Source organism: Phaseolus vulgaris, chromosome 7, assembly GCF_000499845.2.
Source record: "Phaseolus vulgaris cultivar G19833 chromosome 7, P. vulgaris v2.0, whole genome shotgun sequence".
NCBI lineage: Eukaryota > Viridiplantae > Streptophyta > Magnoliopsida > Fabales > Fabaceae > Phaseolus > Phaseolus vulgaris.
In genome coordinates, this window is record NC_023753.2 from 37,358,584 (window position 1) to 37,375,464 (window position 16,881).

General features: G+C 27.6%; 1 protein-coding gene across 2 annotated transcripts; it reads left to right on the plus strand.

Moving 5' to 3' along the window:
- The first annotated feature begins 5,841 nt into the window (after window positions 1–5,841).
- Window positions 5,842–10,075, plus strand: LOC137830560 (agamous-like MADS-box protein AGL15). Of its 2 annotated transcripts, XM_068637985.1 has the most exons (8): window positions 5,842–6,299; window positions 7,301–7,382; window positions 7,502–7,569; window positions 7,765–7,864; window positions 8,542–8,583; window positions 8,825–8,866; window positions 8,954–9,096; window positions 9,703–10,075. In XM_068637985.1, the coding sequence occupies exons 1-8, from the start codon at window positions 6,118–6,120 to the stop codon at window positions 9,785–9,787; spliced, it is 744 nt and encodes a 247-aa protein (XP_068494086.1). In that variant the 5' UTR covers window positions 5,842–6,117; the 3' UTR covers window positions 9,788–10,075. The 2 variants fall into 2 exon arrangements, with proteins under 2 accessions (XP_068494086.1, XP_068494087.1); XM_068637986.1 differs by lacking the exon at window positions 8,954–9,096 and having other exon boundaries at window positions 5,976–6,299; window positions 9,703–9,915.
- The last annotated feature ends 6,806 nt before the right edge of the window (window positions 10,076–16,881 follow it).

Here is a 16,881-nt window from a genome sequence, read left to right on the forward strand (position 1 = left end):
ATGTGAATATGTGGGAGTTCTCGATTAGCTTCAACACTCAATTGTTTTCAGAAGTTATCAGATAACAAGGGATTGTTGACGGCCCTTGTTATAGATGCAATCATAGATTCGAACTTAGGAAACCAAGTTATTGTTCTGAACATTTAGCATTCGTCCGAGCTTTTACTTTTTCATATTGTTTTGTTCTTTTATACAATCTTAAGTCCCAATAATCTGTTTTATAGTTCAAACTTAACTTGTTTATTAAATGGTTTTAATTCGGTTCACAAAGATAAACCGGCTCTGTTTGCAACTGAAAAACTATAGGTTTAAGACCACTTGTCGTCCCTAAAGGGTCAAAAATCAATTCCTCACTTGAGATTTTAATTTGTTTAATGTGATACCAACTTTTTTTTAAAAAATGACTCAACGTGGCCCCTTTTATTAGATTTTCCTTGACGTCATTAAGTGAGTGATGACTTGGCACACATGAAATTTCATTTTGAACACATGTACAGTGGTAGAATTGCTAGAGTGAGATTGGTCCCTTTTATTGTTAGATTGTCTTTGACGTCATTAACTGAGTGATAACTTGGCACATATGAAATTTCATTTTGAACACATGAACAGTGGTAGAATAGCTACAGTGAGATTGGTTCCTTTTACCTAATTGGCTAGATGATCTTCTTCTCTTTGTAGAAGCCAAGAACCCTAACAAGTGCTGCTTCCATTCTTCCTATGCTTAAACATCTTCTATCCCTCTTATTTTTTCCTCAAATCTTCACGTGGGTTCACATCAAAATCTCTCTTTTCTCCTATTTTAACACTTCCAATTTAATCTTAGCTTTAGTTGGTCTGTTTGGTTTTTACCTTACATTCGTGCTAAAATGGATATTGATCAAAACTTGTACGTTGAACGAACGATTCTTCCTTTGTCGAGATAGAGTCAACAAACTACGCCATAAGCGTTTTGACACTTTTAAAAGGAGGATCCTATGTTTTTACTTTTCGAGTAAGAACAAAATTCTTACCTTAAAAAAGGACTTTGAAAAGATCTTAAATAGAAAAGTAGTCCTTGAATAAATAAAACTTATATCCCTCTATTTCTTCAGAAGACGAAAGAAATTGTGGGGGTAAAGCAGAGAGAGTAGGGCAATAACGACTCTTATCTGTTACTAATGCGTGGCATGTTCTTGGTCTTGTATCAATGAATCTATCTTTGTTGTCTTCTGTCCCTGTGTTGGTTTATTAGGAGAATGGAATAGACTTGGATAATCTAACATGGTCTACATTCAATGCATTAGGTCATCTTCTTTCTAAACCCAAAGTTCGTTATTGAGACTACATTAGACAAATTAAGATATTTGACTCTTCATACAATGACATCAAACCAAAACTATATTATTCAAAGCTCACTTTTTAGGGTGATTTTCAATAAACTAAACCATACCAGCCTTGGCATGGAATGGGCAGTGCTGTAAAACTGTCATAGCATGATGTAATTTTAATTTCAACAGTCATATGCTTACTTTTATATGGAAAGAAAAAGTTGAACAACCACTCACTTATTTTTGGCTAAAATACAATTGTGTTCCTCAAGCACTTTATTTATCAGCTACAATGGAATTTTTATGTGAGATTTGAACACCCTACCTTTATTTGAGATAAGATACTCAGATGCTGCTATTATTTATGAAAATAATTACTATTAAAAGAAACTAACAAACTAACAATTCTCAATAGGCTACACTCTAATATGTATTTTTAATTTATAATCTTACTTATGACTGTTAAAACGTCATTCCCTTGACCTTCCTTCTATGGATCAATTATATTACATCAGAAGAGTTATTTTTTCAACAAAGTCAGCAACACAATGTGAAGAATTCAATGTTTGAGATCTCTATAATATATCCATTTCCCCCTCTTTATTTTTGTTATTTTGGTTTCCTAAATTTTAAAATTTATTGTTTTAATTCCTCTAGCTAAGATTTTGAAATTTAAAAAACTAAATGATAAAAAAGTTTTAAAAAAACAAAATATGATTAAATTGATATAAGGATTTGAAGCATAATTAAACCTTAAAACTAATATAAAATAATTAGCTTCAATGTGCTTTTAAGAACTTGTAATTCTATCTTATTTTAGTTTTTCTTTGTTACCAAATGTGTAACATTTTATTAATATTTTTAATTATTATTATCAACTATAATTAATTTAGTAAAAAAAATAAAAAGTATAATCAAAACAATTAAATTATTTTTAAGTGTATTCAGTTAAGTTATACATTTAATATTTTTAGAAATAAGATAATTACATAAGTTTTTTTCATCTTTATGAACAATAAATTATATATATATATTTTTAATAATTATTAATTCTTATTTATAAAAGAAAGTTATCATATATAATCTTATATTATAATAATTATATATTTATCATCTTATTAGAAAGGAATGTTTAGTGACAAAATAAATTAATATATTATGAATAACTATTTTACATTAGTTTTAAATTGTGTAATATATAATAATTACATATTTAAAAATATATAAAGTATATTTCATTATTTTTATCTTTAAATATAAAATACCTAATTGTGATATATTTAAATAAATAATTTTATGGTCATTTAAAATTATAATATCAAAATGAATAAATAGAACATAATTTATAAACGTTGAAGTAAATAATAATATTTTTTAATATAAATACAGTTTTTAAAGTAAATTAATGATTGAATATATATATATATATAATTTAAGTTTATATTAAATAAAAATATATTATTTAAATTACGTAGGTCCTAAAACGTATATTTATTTTAATTTGAAACTTTTTTAATTATATTAATTAATATTTTTTTATTTTTAGTAACAAACTAATTAACCAAACAATGGTTAAAAAAAAAGTAAATTTAACAAATATTTGTGCAGAAATAAAAACATACCGAAATATTTACCCAAATAAAAATAAATATTTAAATGTATTTTTCAAATCCATGTAAATGATTAAAAATTGGGCTTAAAAAACAAAGTTAGGTACAAACAAGAAATAATCAAACCCAACTCCAAAGGAAAACTATGAATTACACTGTTTCTCATTCACTCATTTTTTCACTTCATTATCAATATTTTTTAATTTTTTGAATTATAATATTTATAAAAATTCAATATTAAAATAAAATAATAACTTATTATGAAATTTTAAAAATCTGTTAATAGTTATTATTTCGTAAATTACACAGATAACACAATCTTTTTAGAAATAATTAACATAAGTTAGAAATAAATCGTGCATCTAAAAGTTATAAAAAATAATCAAATTTCTATTTAATAACTATTTCTAAAATATATTATATACATATACATATTATAAAGTAATTTTATGAATAAATAACCCATTTTAAAACACAATCTCTTACCAAATTATTGTTTTAAGACTTGTCTTCCTTAATGTATGTAAGAAATTAAATTTTATTTATTATGAATTTCTTTGAGCAAATTTACTTAAATAAGTAAAAAAAGTGTGACTAATTTTTTCTACTCAGAGACAGGTGTTTGTAACCTTAATGTTATATGATGTATTTGAAATATTGATATTTGGTGTTTCTTGTTTACTTTTTTGTCTAGGTTTGGAAGGTATGGTGTGTTTCTGCAGGTTTTCTTGGTTTTTTCTACTTGGCAGGGTAAGGTTGATGATTTTGTTCTTGGATTGCAGTAAAGGAAAGTGTATTTGATTTATGTTTCTCAATCTGGTGTTAGAATCTTTATGGTGTATGAGCTTTAGAAGATTGATATGTGGTGTTTTTGGTTATTGATTTTTCCAATTTGAGAAGTTGTTGTGTGCTTTTTACAGGTTATCTCTGATTTTTGTATCCTCCTTTTAAGATCGATTTGCTGTTGTTGACACTTGGTTATTCGACGCACTTCAGCCTGTTGAGAAGACATTGTTTAGTTGTTGGATGTTATGTCCAGTATTAAGAGTGTGTTCTATTTGGTGGGTTATTTTTGGTTTACATTTTCTTCTTGTAGGATGAATTTGTCGAATTTGGCACTTGGTTTTAGCACTTCAGCCTGCTGGCAAAGATCTTATTTAGTTGTTGGATGTATGTCCTATATTGAGGGTGTGATATCTTTGGTGGGTTGATTTAATTGTATTTGTTGGGTTTCTATATCTTGATCTGGTTCATTATTTTGATTTCTAGTGTAGTGTTTGTTGGATCCTTGGTAGTAGGGGGTTAGAAAACTTATTTTGAGTTTTTTTTTTTATAAGGATTGAGACACTCATAAATATCTCATTTTATTTTATTTATTTTTAGTTGATAAAAAAAATATAAAAAAATCATAACACATTGTTTAGCATAATATATAAAGCAACTACTCTAATGATTCCAATATTTCCAAGTCACTTTTTGATGATTGAATATTATTAAAATATAACTCAACAACTTTTATTGATTGTATAAATAATTTGATTTAAAAATTATAAATTAACTTTATATAAATATAAATAAATATAATTTTTCATTTTGTTTAAATTTTGTGGTATTTTATTATTATGGTTTATATGCATATAACTTTGTATAAATTTAGAAATATTTTAAAAATATCACAACAGGAAATGAAACAACATAAACCAAGATTATCACATAATTTTTCTAAAACACAAAAGTAATTTGTTAGTTTCTTTCTGTACAAGAATAATTAATTAGTTCACATAATCATAAAAGTAAGATAAAAAATAATTTCATAATTTGAAAAATTAAAATTTCTTCATTTTATAAAACCTAAAATGTACGTAAGCCTTTCCCTTTTATCGATATATAATTATTTAAAAAACCTAAAATACAAAGTATCTAAAAATATATGAACTCCGATATATCACACAAAAATTCAAAATATAACTGCTTCCTGTTAATAACCCACCTTTAACATCTTAAAAACTTATTGAATGAATAGTCTCCAAATATGCTATAATCTTGATATTTTCCACAGCATAAAATAATAATTTAAATAAAAAGAGGTTGAATATTGGAAATAAAGTATTTTTAATAATCAATTTAAAAATCTAGAAGAATATGATTTATGATACAGAAATATCCTTCTTTTAGGAAAAACACCCTTCAAGCAGAAAACTTCCATAATTAACAATGATGATAAATAAAGTTATGATGTCTTCTTACCAGTAATAGAATAATAAGAGCACTAGTCATTGTCAAATATGATCATGTTTTCTATTTGTGACACTACTTTTTAAATTTAAAAAATAAATCATAATTGCTTGATTTACCAATATAAGTAAATTGAAATATGGCAACTTACAGATATATTTTAAGAGTAAATAAAGGAAAGTTTATTTTAATCAATGCTATTCTAAAACTTGCCTACACTCCTTTCTAATCTTGTTTCAGTACTTGATTGAAGGAGTAATAATTTTTTTGTAAATAATTTACTTAATCACTTTATTTAAAATCCATATATAGTGAAATCTTTATATAAAATCTCATAAAATACTAAATACTGCCATATATTTCTCACCATGAGTGCATCAAAATTAGAAATTTAAATCAAAACAAAATTGAAAGATCAAATCTGGGATTCCCACCTCAGAATAGATTTTACCAAACCCTTATTTTGGTTGAGAATAGTTAGAAAAAGATGTTATTGTGTTTTGAAGGAAGAAAAATATTATCCTTAAAAAAAATGTTTATTTAGATGAAAAGAAACATCATGAAGATGGTTGGAATTCCTAGTACCATCCAAACATAAAGTAACATTGTATGAGGAAAAAGTCCCTAGAAGTGGCGATTACCTACTCCCCAAGCAAATAGTATCCCATATTAGGATCATTGCCACACATAGTAATCCATCTGTCACTTTTCTCCCAAGACTCTAATTTTGGTCACTCTTTCCATCTTTGGAGGTCTCTGCAAAATCCCAATCCCCTCCAACAACAAAATAGTTGTGCTTTTTTATTTTGTGTGTGCTGTGTGGCTTGCATATAAATAAAGAACCTCTTTTGGGGTCCTTCTTTTCATGCCCATCTTTCCCCTCTTATTCTGAATGCTGCTGGGTTCAGTGTTTGGTGAGGAAGGATAATAAAGGAAGGATCTTTGTGAGAGGAAGAGTAAAAGACATGGGGAGGGGGAAGATTGAGATTAAGAAAATTGAGAATTTGAACAGCAGACAGGTTACCTTTTCCAAGAGGAGGAATGGTTTGCTGAAGAAAGCCAGAGAATTGTCTGTTCTATGTGATGCTGAGGTTGCTGTCATCATATTCTCTAGCACTGGCAAGCTTTATGAGTTTTCAAACACAAGGTGCTTGCTTGCTTCACCCCTTTGAAGCCTTTTGTTGAAACTTGAAACCTTTCACATATAAGAATGGTTCTTTTCAGGATTTTGTTTGTTTTTAGGATGAGGTAGTCTTGCTAGATAATTAGTTTTTTTTTTGTTTTTTTTAAGAAAGTTGTCTGGGGGTGATGATACTTGTGGACCAAGTAAACAACAGATTTGCTGTTCTTTATTTTGGAGAACCATTTAAGTGTTTATAAGGGAGAACCATGGTTTTGTTAAGATGAAAAAAATGTGGATATCACACCAATGATTGAATTTAGATTTTTGTAAGGTTTAAGATAGAGGTGTGGTTCTGATGAATTATCTTTTGAAGAAGATGTGAATGGTGAGATTAATTAACAGAAAACTTGTTAAAGAAAATTAACTCTGCAATGATAGAAAAAGGGATTGTTTGGGGTAGATGTTGAATTATACTTGCATTTTGTGCCTGTGGGATCAGCGAAAAAGCAAATACTGAAAATGAACTGTTCACATGTATCTGCTTTGATGAGTTGAAGAATCCCATCTTGTGCTAGTCTAGATTCCTACTGCCAAAAGAAATATATAGTAGTAACCATCACATTAGGGTCTGCATTTTCTGTTGATTTCTTTTGTAGTCTCAAATTCTGCCTTCTTAATCAGTTATTGACAATTAGCCATGTTTAGACTAACTTATTTAGAGAGCTTCCTGAGGGTATTCTAAAAATAAGTAATTATTTCTCCAAAATTTAGCTGAACTAAATATGGGAACAATAAAACCTATCTTTTAGTTTTCTTCTAAAACTTAGATGTCATTTTTTGAATGCAAGGCCAGGATTGTGATAGAAGATTTTGTTCCATCAAATATAATGGTAATTTGCAAGTCCAAGCTCATGATGAACTTTTTAGCAACTTTCAAATGCTCTTACTCTTCTTGTAACTGTTTATATGATCCATCTGAGGCTTATATTTTCAATGACTAAATGAATCTTATTTCATTTATGTAGCATGGAACATTCCATTTCAAGGTATAGCAAAGGGACAGAATTGGATTCTGCAGAGCAACCTATTGATGTGCCCCCAAAAGATGTATTTGATACTGTCCCTCTAATATCTTAAAACATCACACCTTTTTTAGTAAACCCCTAACCTTTTAAGTTCATTTTTCACAGTATATTTGAAGTATTATTGTTCATACTTTTAAATAGGTTATGGTTATGGAGCCTGATACTAACCTTTTGAAGGATGAAATAACAAAGCTTCGATCGGCATACTTGTAAGTTTCACTGACACTTTATATATGTAATCAGCAATGCTATTGCAACTGACTGATACAATCATTAGTGAAATACCTCAATGAAATGACCCAATAATAATACTACCTCACTGTGTTTTCTATCTATCTTGTTGCTTATTTTTCTTCAGAATCTGAGTCCAATTTTTTTTCTGATAACATTCTCAAATTGTGTAGAAATATGATGGGTAAGGAGCTTGATGGGTTGAGCCTTAAGGAATTGCAGCACCTAGAAAATCAACTGAGTGAAGGGATACTAGCTGTAAAAGAAAAAAAGGTAGCGAGATGAATACCAACAGTGGTGTAATTGATTGTATTATTTTGATTTGTAATTTCCTTAATCCTTACAAGATTTTCTGTATACTATTTCATACATGTTAATATGGTCATATTCAGACATTATTGTAAGCACATTCAAGCATTTTGATATTAAAAGGATAACCTTTGTATTTCTGGAAGAGAAAACATTACAAAACTCATTAATTTGAACAACTGCAAATCAAGAGTTTGATCCCTCTAAGAGCAATTGACCACAGTGATGCATTTCCTTTGGCTGCTATGGATTCAAATAATGGCATAAGAGCAGTTTTTTGCTTGTTATGGCAACACTATCAAAGTATAATAACCTTCAAAATTTAAATAATGTTGATTTCATTACTAAGTTCTTATTGGTCCTAGATTGATAGTGACTATGAGTGTAAACTATATCTTACTATTTGTCATGAATTTCTTATTTATTTTTTCATTTTTGAGTATAAATGGTTTAAATTGTATGACATTAAAAATAGCACATCTGGTTTCATACTTCAACTGTAGCATTTTCATAGTTGCCTGCTATGTTTCATAAACTTGTTCATAGGTTGAGTAACACTTGTTTTCAGTTCTTCAGGTCAAGACTTGCTAATATATGGATATGCTGTGATTAATCTTATTCCTCACAATATAATGTTTCAGGAACAAGTACTTGTAGAACAGCTTAGGAGGTCCAGGATACAGGTACATGGTTCTCCTTACAATTTTCATCTCATTTTCATTCCACAACAAAACTAGATTTAAAATCTAATAGATGCAAAATGCATTAATAGTTTTGGCATTAAAGCTGTTTTGAAATAAAATAAGCTATTTTGCAAATGTTTGTAGAAAAATAATTGACTATACTCTAATGGAAGAGATTTTCAAACACACCTTTCTTTTCATGATTTATATTTTAACAAGTTTTCCAAATGTATCTCTGCAGGAGCAGAAAGCTGTGCTGGAAAATGAAGTTCTGCGCAAACAGGTAAGAACCATGAATCATCTCAAATTAGCCTTTGAAATCTGGAAACACTCTATCTTCTTACTCATCTTTAATTTGAACTGTAAACAGCTTGAGGAGATACAAAATAAAACAAAGACACAGTTCCTTGAATTCAGTTCTTTGGATAGGAGTTTTTCCAAGAACAGTTCAAAATCTCTTTTCAATTGTGCTTCAGAGGAAAATGATCATTCAGATACTTCTTTGCAGTTAGCGTATGTGATCATGACTCCCTTTTTACAAAATGCAATAACAAACTTTACTAACTCATTATGGATGATAGTAGTTGTGCTTCTATTTTCTATAGCCATAAATTGTGTTGGACATAACTTTTAACATCACCTAATGAATGATTATGATATTTTCTAAGGTGTAAAAGTTGAATAGTAGTTTTGACATTTTTTTTATAAAAACTTTTATGTTAGGCATCATTATGCAACTTAGTTAGGCTGAAACCTCAAGTAACAACAATCATCTGCTATCACATGGAAAAAAAGTATTATTATAAAAAAAATACAAAAAAATATGGGGGACTAGACCAAAACCCATATGTTAACAAAAACGATACATAGATAGACTTATCTATTTATAAAAAATTCTAAAAACAGAACAGATAAAAACTTATTATACCAATGAAATGATTCTCTATGAATAAATCATAAAATAACCAATTTATCAGTACACGCATTCCTTTTGCGAAATATGAGTAATCCTAAACCTGATTTTTTCACAGGAATTAAGATAAACATTTCATCAATTACGAAGAAGTAGTTTTGGCATTTGGCAAAAGGGTATGATGGTTGTGAATTTTCTTGTTTCAGGTTGTCAACAGATTATGGTCGGCAGAGGAAAGAATTGAAGATAGAAGCTTGCAACGACTCAGGGAGTCAAGTGGCTTCACAGTGACATTTTTGTACTGAAAGCTTACATTTGGAACTTGGGAAACATTGCCCAGTTCTCTATCTTGCCACTTTAAGTTTTAGCATAGATATAGTTTTAGGCTAAATTAAATAAATTCATGTTTAGTTCATAAATTTTTGGCTTTCACCAGCACCATTTCATTGCTAAATTAGATCCAAGTTACATGCTAAATGACTCACCATGTTCAAATACTTCTGTCATTTAGTTCAACCAAACAGCTTTCAGGTATTAAGATGGTGGATTAGATAAAAAAAAGGTGGTCTTTGAGGTCTCCCTCCCTCTCTCTTTCTCCCTCTCTCTCTATATCTATATATTTATATATGTGTGTAATAATGAATCTTTAGGATTATTTGTTGCATATTCTTGTGAATTCTAGACTTATGAGTTGTAGGGAGGGATTTTTCTTCACCCTACAAACATGTATTAAAACAAGTGTTGTGAAACCAAATATATAAAATAATCAAATTACTTCAAGAGAGTTATATTTCATTCTCATTTTTCTTGGTGTAATGGTGGAAAATGAATTATTTATTAGAACTAATAGGGATTTTTTTAACAAACATGAACAATTTCACATATTAATTATAAATAGATAAAATTTTAAATAAAAACATGAGTAATATGCTATTTTATCAACACTTAGTCATCCAAACATTTGTTACTAAATTAATTATTTTTCACTAAATTGGTTCTGCAAACATAAAAATAAATAAATAACAAAATTAGTCTTTTTTTATACTTTTTTTTTAAAATCCTAAACTCTAAACACTCTATCAATATTTTTTCTACACATCTCATCTAATTTACCCTTATTTCAGAAAGTTATTTTTGGATCAGATTCCCCAAAAATTATTCTGCAAAAATACATTCCAGATAAAGCTTCCAGAAAAGATAAGTAGAAAGTCATTTAAAGGGTAAAACGGTCTTTTCCAAAGTTGATGGGGGTGCAGAGAGAATTTGATAGGTGCAGGAAGAAGCACCCAAGAAATTAATTGGAATAGCCTTTTTGTTTCTATAACATTACGTTTTAGTTTTATTTTAGTCTTTTTATTTGTTTGTGTCTTTATATTTATAGGGATTGAATAGCTGTTTATTTAAACAAGTTTTTATTGAATAAGTATTAATCATGTAAATATTTATCTACAAATTGTTTTTGTAACAGAAAAGAAAAGAAAAGTAAATTTGTTTTGTATAAGTTGTAAGTTGTTTTACAAGTTACTTTTTGGAGAATTTATTTAAATAAGTTTAAAATAACTTATACATGTCATGAACTATTTTCATAAACTCTTTCAAACACTTCACAACTATTTTATACCCTAAGATAATCATAAAAAAAATGTAATTAAGTTCTTCCAAAAACATCCTAAAATATATTTAACTTAAAATCATAGAACTAGGTTGAATAAAAATCGGATAAGAAGCTAAAGAAACAAAAAGAAAAAGGTAAAATTGGTGAAGAAAAGACCTAAAAATTAAACTGTGTTTGTTAAGAATACTTTTTATAAATTTCAAAAACTACTCTTTTTATAGATTATTTTCGTTTTGCTTTTTTAATTTATTTTAATTTTAATTATTGTAAAGTTATATTATTTTAATCACTATAAATTTATTTTATCTTATTTTAGTAAAAACAATTTATATTTCTCTGTACGTGACATTACCAAGTTAGACTAACGTTTATGATAATCTGTTTCAAAGTTTTATTATTGGTTAAACTTTATTAAGAAGCAATTTTGTTGTTTATAATCCGTTTTATAAATCTTATAGTTAATAAGGTTGTTTTGTAGTCTGTTTTTTTAGCTTCATATTCATGTAACAGGCTCTTAGAAAAATCTAAATTTTCTACTGCTCAAAATTTTGAATTATATAAATTGAAAAAATATTTTTATTATACAATTTAAAATATAATTTTATTGTACAATATAAAATGTATTTTTATTTATAAATTTTGAATTACATAATTTAAAATGAATTTTTTGATTATATTTATAGATTCTGAATTATATAATTCATAATAAATTTTTAAATGGTACATTTCAAAATCTATTTTAATATTATTTTTAATTAGTCCGTTGACTTAAATTTTATTTAAAAATTACATATGGAACAATGTATCAATTTCATTTGATATTTTACTCTAAAATTTTAAATCTATTTTTTGAAAGATAATAAATATTATATTATTTTAAATAAACACAAATAATTCATAATCCGAATCTGAATTCAGGTTAAGTTATATTAATCTCAACCTTACGATTCCGGCTTGGTCGGCTCAATACGATTGACTTCATTCTCTTCCATGACAACATCATCATCGACATTCAGCGTCACAAGTTTTCCGTTTACTACATTTTTGTTGAGGTCATAATAACGAGTATCGTCCACATATACATCATGGTAAAATGTTACCTATCGAACACCCTGTCAAAAGTTCTCGTTTATTCGCAACATAAATGAGTGACACTTCTCAATCATATTAACTCTTATTCATAAACTACACCTTCATACAATTAAAATTGTATTGTATTATTTAAAATATCATTTTCAGTTCCAAATTTATATTCTAGTAGATGATATAGTATGAGGTAAAATAGTTACAAATTGATCAATTTGAAAAACTTTCAGATCTCTACAAACCTTGATTTTGATGTCCAAAGCATCAGTAAGACCAAAGAGTAGCGACAAAAGCAGTAGAAAAAAATGCAAGAAAATGAAGATATGGGAGGTTCATAAACATGTAATTCTCAAAGGGTAAAATAGGTACTTTAAAAAATATTGTAGTATAAGATGTAAATTTGGGCTGTAAAAAGAAATTAGCTTTGGGCCAGTATCAAATACTTTCGGCAAATTCTTCCTGCACCATATCAATTTTAACCTCCACCATATCAATTTTCTAAATTTCCAAAACTACCCTCCTGCACCATATCAATTTTTTAAATTTCCAAAAATACCCTTATTCCAAATTAAAAAATCCAAAATAATAATTATAATTGAGAAATAAAAAAATACATGTTTGGAAAAAAAATTCTGAACACAAAACTAAAAATAAATTATAGATAAAAAATTTCAGAATTCAAAAATATGTTCGGAAAATTGAAATCCAAAATATTTCAGATAAAAGTTTGAAAAATAATTTTTCCATTTTTGTGTAAGGTTAGTTTCGTCATTTAGAAGGGGTATTTTTGTCATTTTCTATAACTGATTGGGTGCATGAAATTGATATGGTGGAGGGAGAAATTGCCAATACTTTCTTGTTCTGTTTGTTCAACTTAAAAGAACCAGGAAGAAAAAGGCTTTTGGAAGGTAAAAATTTCCATAAGAAAAATGCAAAATATGAGAAGAGTCCATGTTTTTGTACTTAAAACAGTTTAATTTAGAACTGGAACTGAATTAGTTTACAAAAAAATTAAGTAATTAACTTGAGGGTGTTTCTTCCTGCACCTCTACACTTTCTTCCTGCACCCTTACATTCTTAAAAAATACCGAAATTATTCTTTCACAGGTGTTTTCAGAATAGTGATTCCATAAGCCAAAGATATTTTCAAAATAAAAAATCCATAAGACAAAAAAATCATTATGGAATATCTTGTCCGAAACACATTTTTTATTTTATTTCCAGTATAAATCTGGAATTCATAAAACATGTTTCGGAAAGAACAATCTGGAAGTTATTTTTTAAAGGAGGCAAAACAATCTTTTCTGAAAGTGAAGGGGTGCAGGAAGAAATTTGTAGAGGTGCAGGAAGAAGTTTCCTTAACTTGATTTGATAAAATAAAGTAATTTTAGTGGAAAATTTGATCCAAAAGAGAATTTCAAGTCGTTTTTAATTTATTCTTTTGAAAACGCCAAATCATACAATTTCCATGGTTAACATTTTTTTGACTCTTTCCAATAAGAGTGAGAATAATAAACATTAATGGGACGTGGTTTTCTTAATTTTAATAACTTTTATTCATTTCTCCAAAAGACTTATGAATGCATTGTGCATGCGTACGTATGTGTATAATCATTCTCATTCATAATTTTACGTCTAAGGTATGATAAAAAGGAGATAATATTTTTTATCTTTCTATAATATGAAACCCTAAACCCTCACCATAAGTCATTCCACAAAAAACAAAAATAAAATTCCAAACATTGGGTGGGTTCATAAGAACCACATATTAAAATCACATATAAAAATGGTGGGTCCTTTTATGATTTAGATCTTGCAATTTTTATATTAATTATATTTTTTAAAACAAAAACATAATTAAGCCTTATATATAATTTCAACATTTGTTTAATAAGAAAGAGTTATATTATTCCAACCTACCCTTGTCAAATGACATAAACACTTTTCCATCATTCCTTATATTAAAATGGTTTGTTAATTGATCGAATGGATCTTGGGGCAAAATCCTGGGTTTGGAACCGTCCAAAATCATAATTAACTAAAATTATTTTTTACATGGCCAATGATGACATCAATCAATGATTAATTGAAGTATTATATGAGATATTGAGAAATATTAAAAAAGTGGATGATACAAAAGTTAACAATTACATAACGTGGAAGAGATAGTTATATTTAAAAATAGTTTTAAAGAGAAAAGAAACAAATTGATGAGTGAATTAAAATAAAATAAAAAAAAACTACGTTGACTACAAAAAGAAAGCAAATAAAAATATTTAAAATATTTAATAAAATAAAATATTAATGAAAACTTAATTAAAGGGTATAAAAATTGATTTTGGAAAAGAATGAAGAGAGAGTGGGTTGAGTGAAACAGCATAATTGTGATTGAGGTGAGGTTATGATGGTCGTCACCCTCGTGTCATGCAATTTTCTAATATATTCCCCACTTTCTAGGGTGGCACCAGCACGCGCCTCCGTTTCATATCCAATTTTTTCCTTTTTCTTTTCCTCTCTCTCCAAATTAATTAATATATATTTTTTATATTCACAGTCATACATTAAATTATAATTATAATTTTTTTTTAAAAAGAAACAATTTTAAAACTATATAAATTCAAATCACAATTCTAATTTTTTTGTCTTTCAATATCCAATTTTCGTCTTTCAATATCCAATTTTCAAAGCAATATTTTTATCCATTTTTATATTTACTTTTTTATTAACTTATTAGTATAACTTTTTTTAATAATTAATTATAAATATTGCATTCTAAATTGATTTTGTGAGATTGAGTTAAACTTAAATCCATTTCTTAATATGGTATCATAATCATTTAGAGTCTATTATTGAGTGTTTGTTGGATTTATCAGACCACCCGTTAATATATAGTCTTTCGCATGAGTTGGCAGATCACCGTGTGAGGAGGATGCTGGAGATTTCACATCGACTAGAGATAAAAATATTTTATAATTTATAAGTGTGTGCAGACCTCATCTTATAAATTGGTTTTATGATTTGAATTAGACTTTAAAAAAATTAATTTTTTTAAAAATGAAATAATTTTAAAAAATTATATAGACCAAAACACGCTATGTAGTTATGAAAGTAATATTTTTAACTTTCTTTTACCCATTTTTTATTTTTTACTTTTTAATTAACTTATTAGTATAAATCATTTATTATTTTTTGTAACCACTAGAATTCCTGAAAATTTTGAATGCATAACCCATTTTATTGAATATATATTTTGCAAGAAAAATGAAGAAAATTAAGAATATGATTGCATAAAGGATAAATTATTATTAAATAGTGTATGCATTGATTCAGAAAGAGGAATAAAGTTTTTGAGATCTGAGCAGTTTGTTAGGCCACACGAATGTCCAATAAGGTACTCAAATGTTTATTATTGGATTAGAAGGTGTGTGATAAAGTTATTTAATTACTACACAAAATCCTTTCTTAATCAAGGATTATACTTTTGTTAGGATATTTTCAACTGTTTTGATTCTTTTATTGCGCATGTTTTCAGATAATATATATATATATAACACAGACATCAAATGAATGTGTCTGAGTTTCATAGTTTTTATTTAATTTATTTACTTTTGGACTTCATGCAGGTCCCCATATCACGCATGTTTCCTCCATGATTATCAGATCTCTCCATCATTTTAATCCAACGGTCAACAATAAACTAAACTTCAATCACCTAACCAATATACTAACAATTGCAATAAAAAACCAGCTCATATATCACATACTCCACCCCATCATTCTTTATTTTTCTACATTTCATACAAACCCTAATTTTTTCCTTTTCCTTCCTTCTCTCAACTATTTAACTTTTTAACCAAAACTTTCTAAATACCTTTTTCTTTCATTTCATTCCTTAAGTTTGTATTTATTTCTAATTATCATTATAATAACTAGTCTTTTCAATTTTACATATCCACTTAATAAAATAATAATTGTTTTATTGGAGATTGTTTAGATGATTAAGTAGATTAGGGTGAGATTACCATTTCCTTACCTCAAGTCCGAGATATAGTATTGTTAGGATCAATTATCGTATTTGAGGTATTGTTCGTTTTGGATGTTAGTGTTTTGTTACGGTTTTGTCTTTAAAAGGCGACTCGGTAAGCTAAGGGAGAAATGTGTATTTAAACTGTCATTGATCTTCCTAAGCGAAGCCCCCGATTAAGGACTGAGGAGGAAAAGAGTTTACAATCACCACAGACGGCGTCAATGTTCCGACCTCAACTCCGAGAGATAACATCACTGAGGTCAATCATCGCATTCGAAGTATTATCCGCTTTGGAAGTCGATGCTCCATCACGGTTTTATCCTTAAAAAACACCTCAAAGTCTATATTTTATGTTGTGTTTTAAGTCGAGTTCTATGCTTTTACTTTATGTTTATGGAGTCTTATATGAGATTTTGAGTCATGTATAAGGATTGAGACACTCTAATTAAAATATCCCTTTTATTATATTTATTCATTGCCGATAAAAGAAAAGTGTTATTCACCTTGCTTCTTGAGTGGTGTGAAACTATATTAGCGGTATCCCAACACTCGCTAAATTAAATATCAATAAATTATTTGTAATATGTGAAGTATTAATTAGTCAACTAAATGAGAAATAAAATGGTATAAGTTGGATTTTAGATGCAAAATATGAAA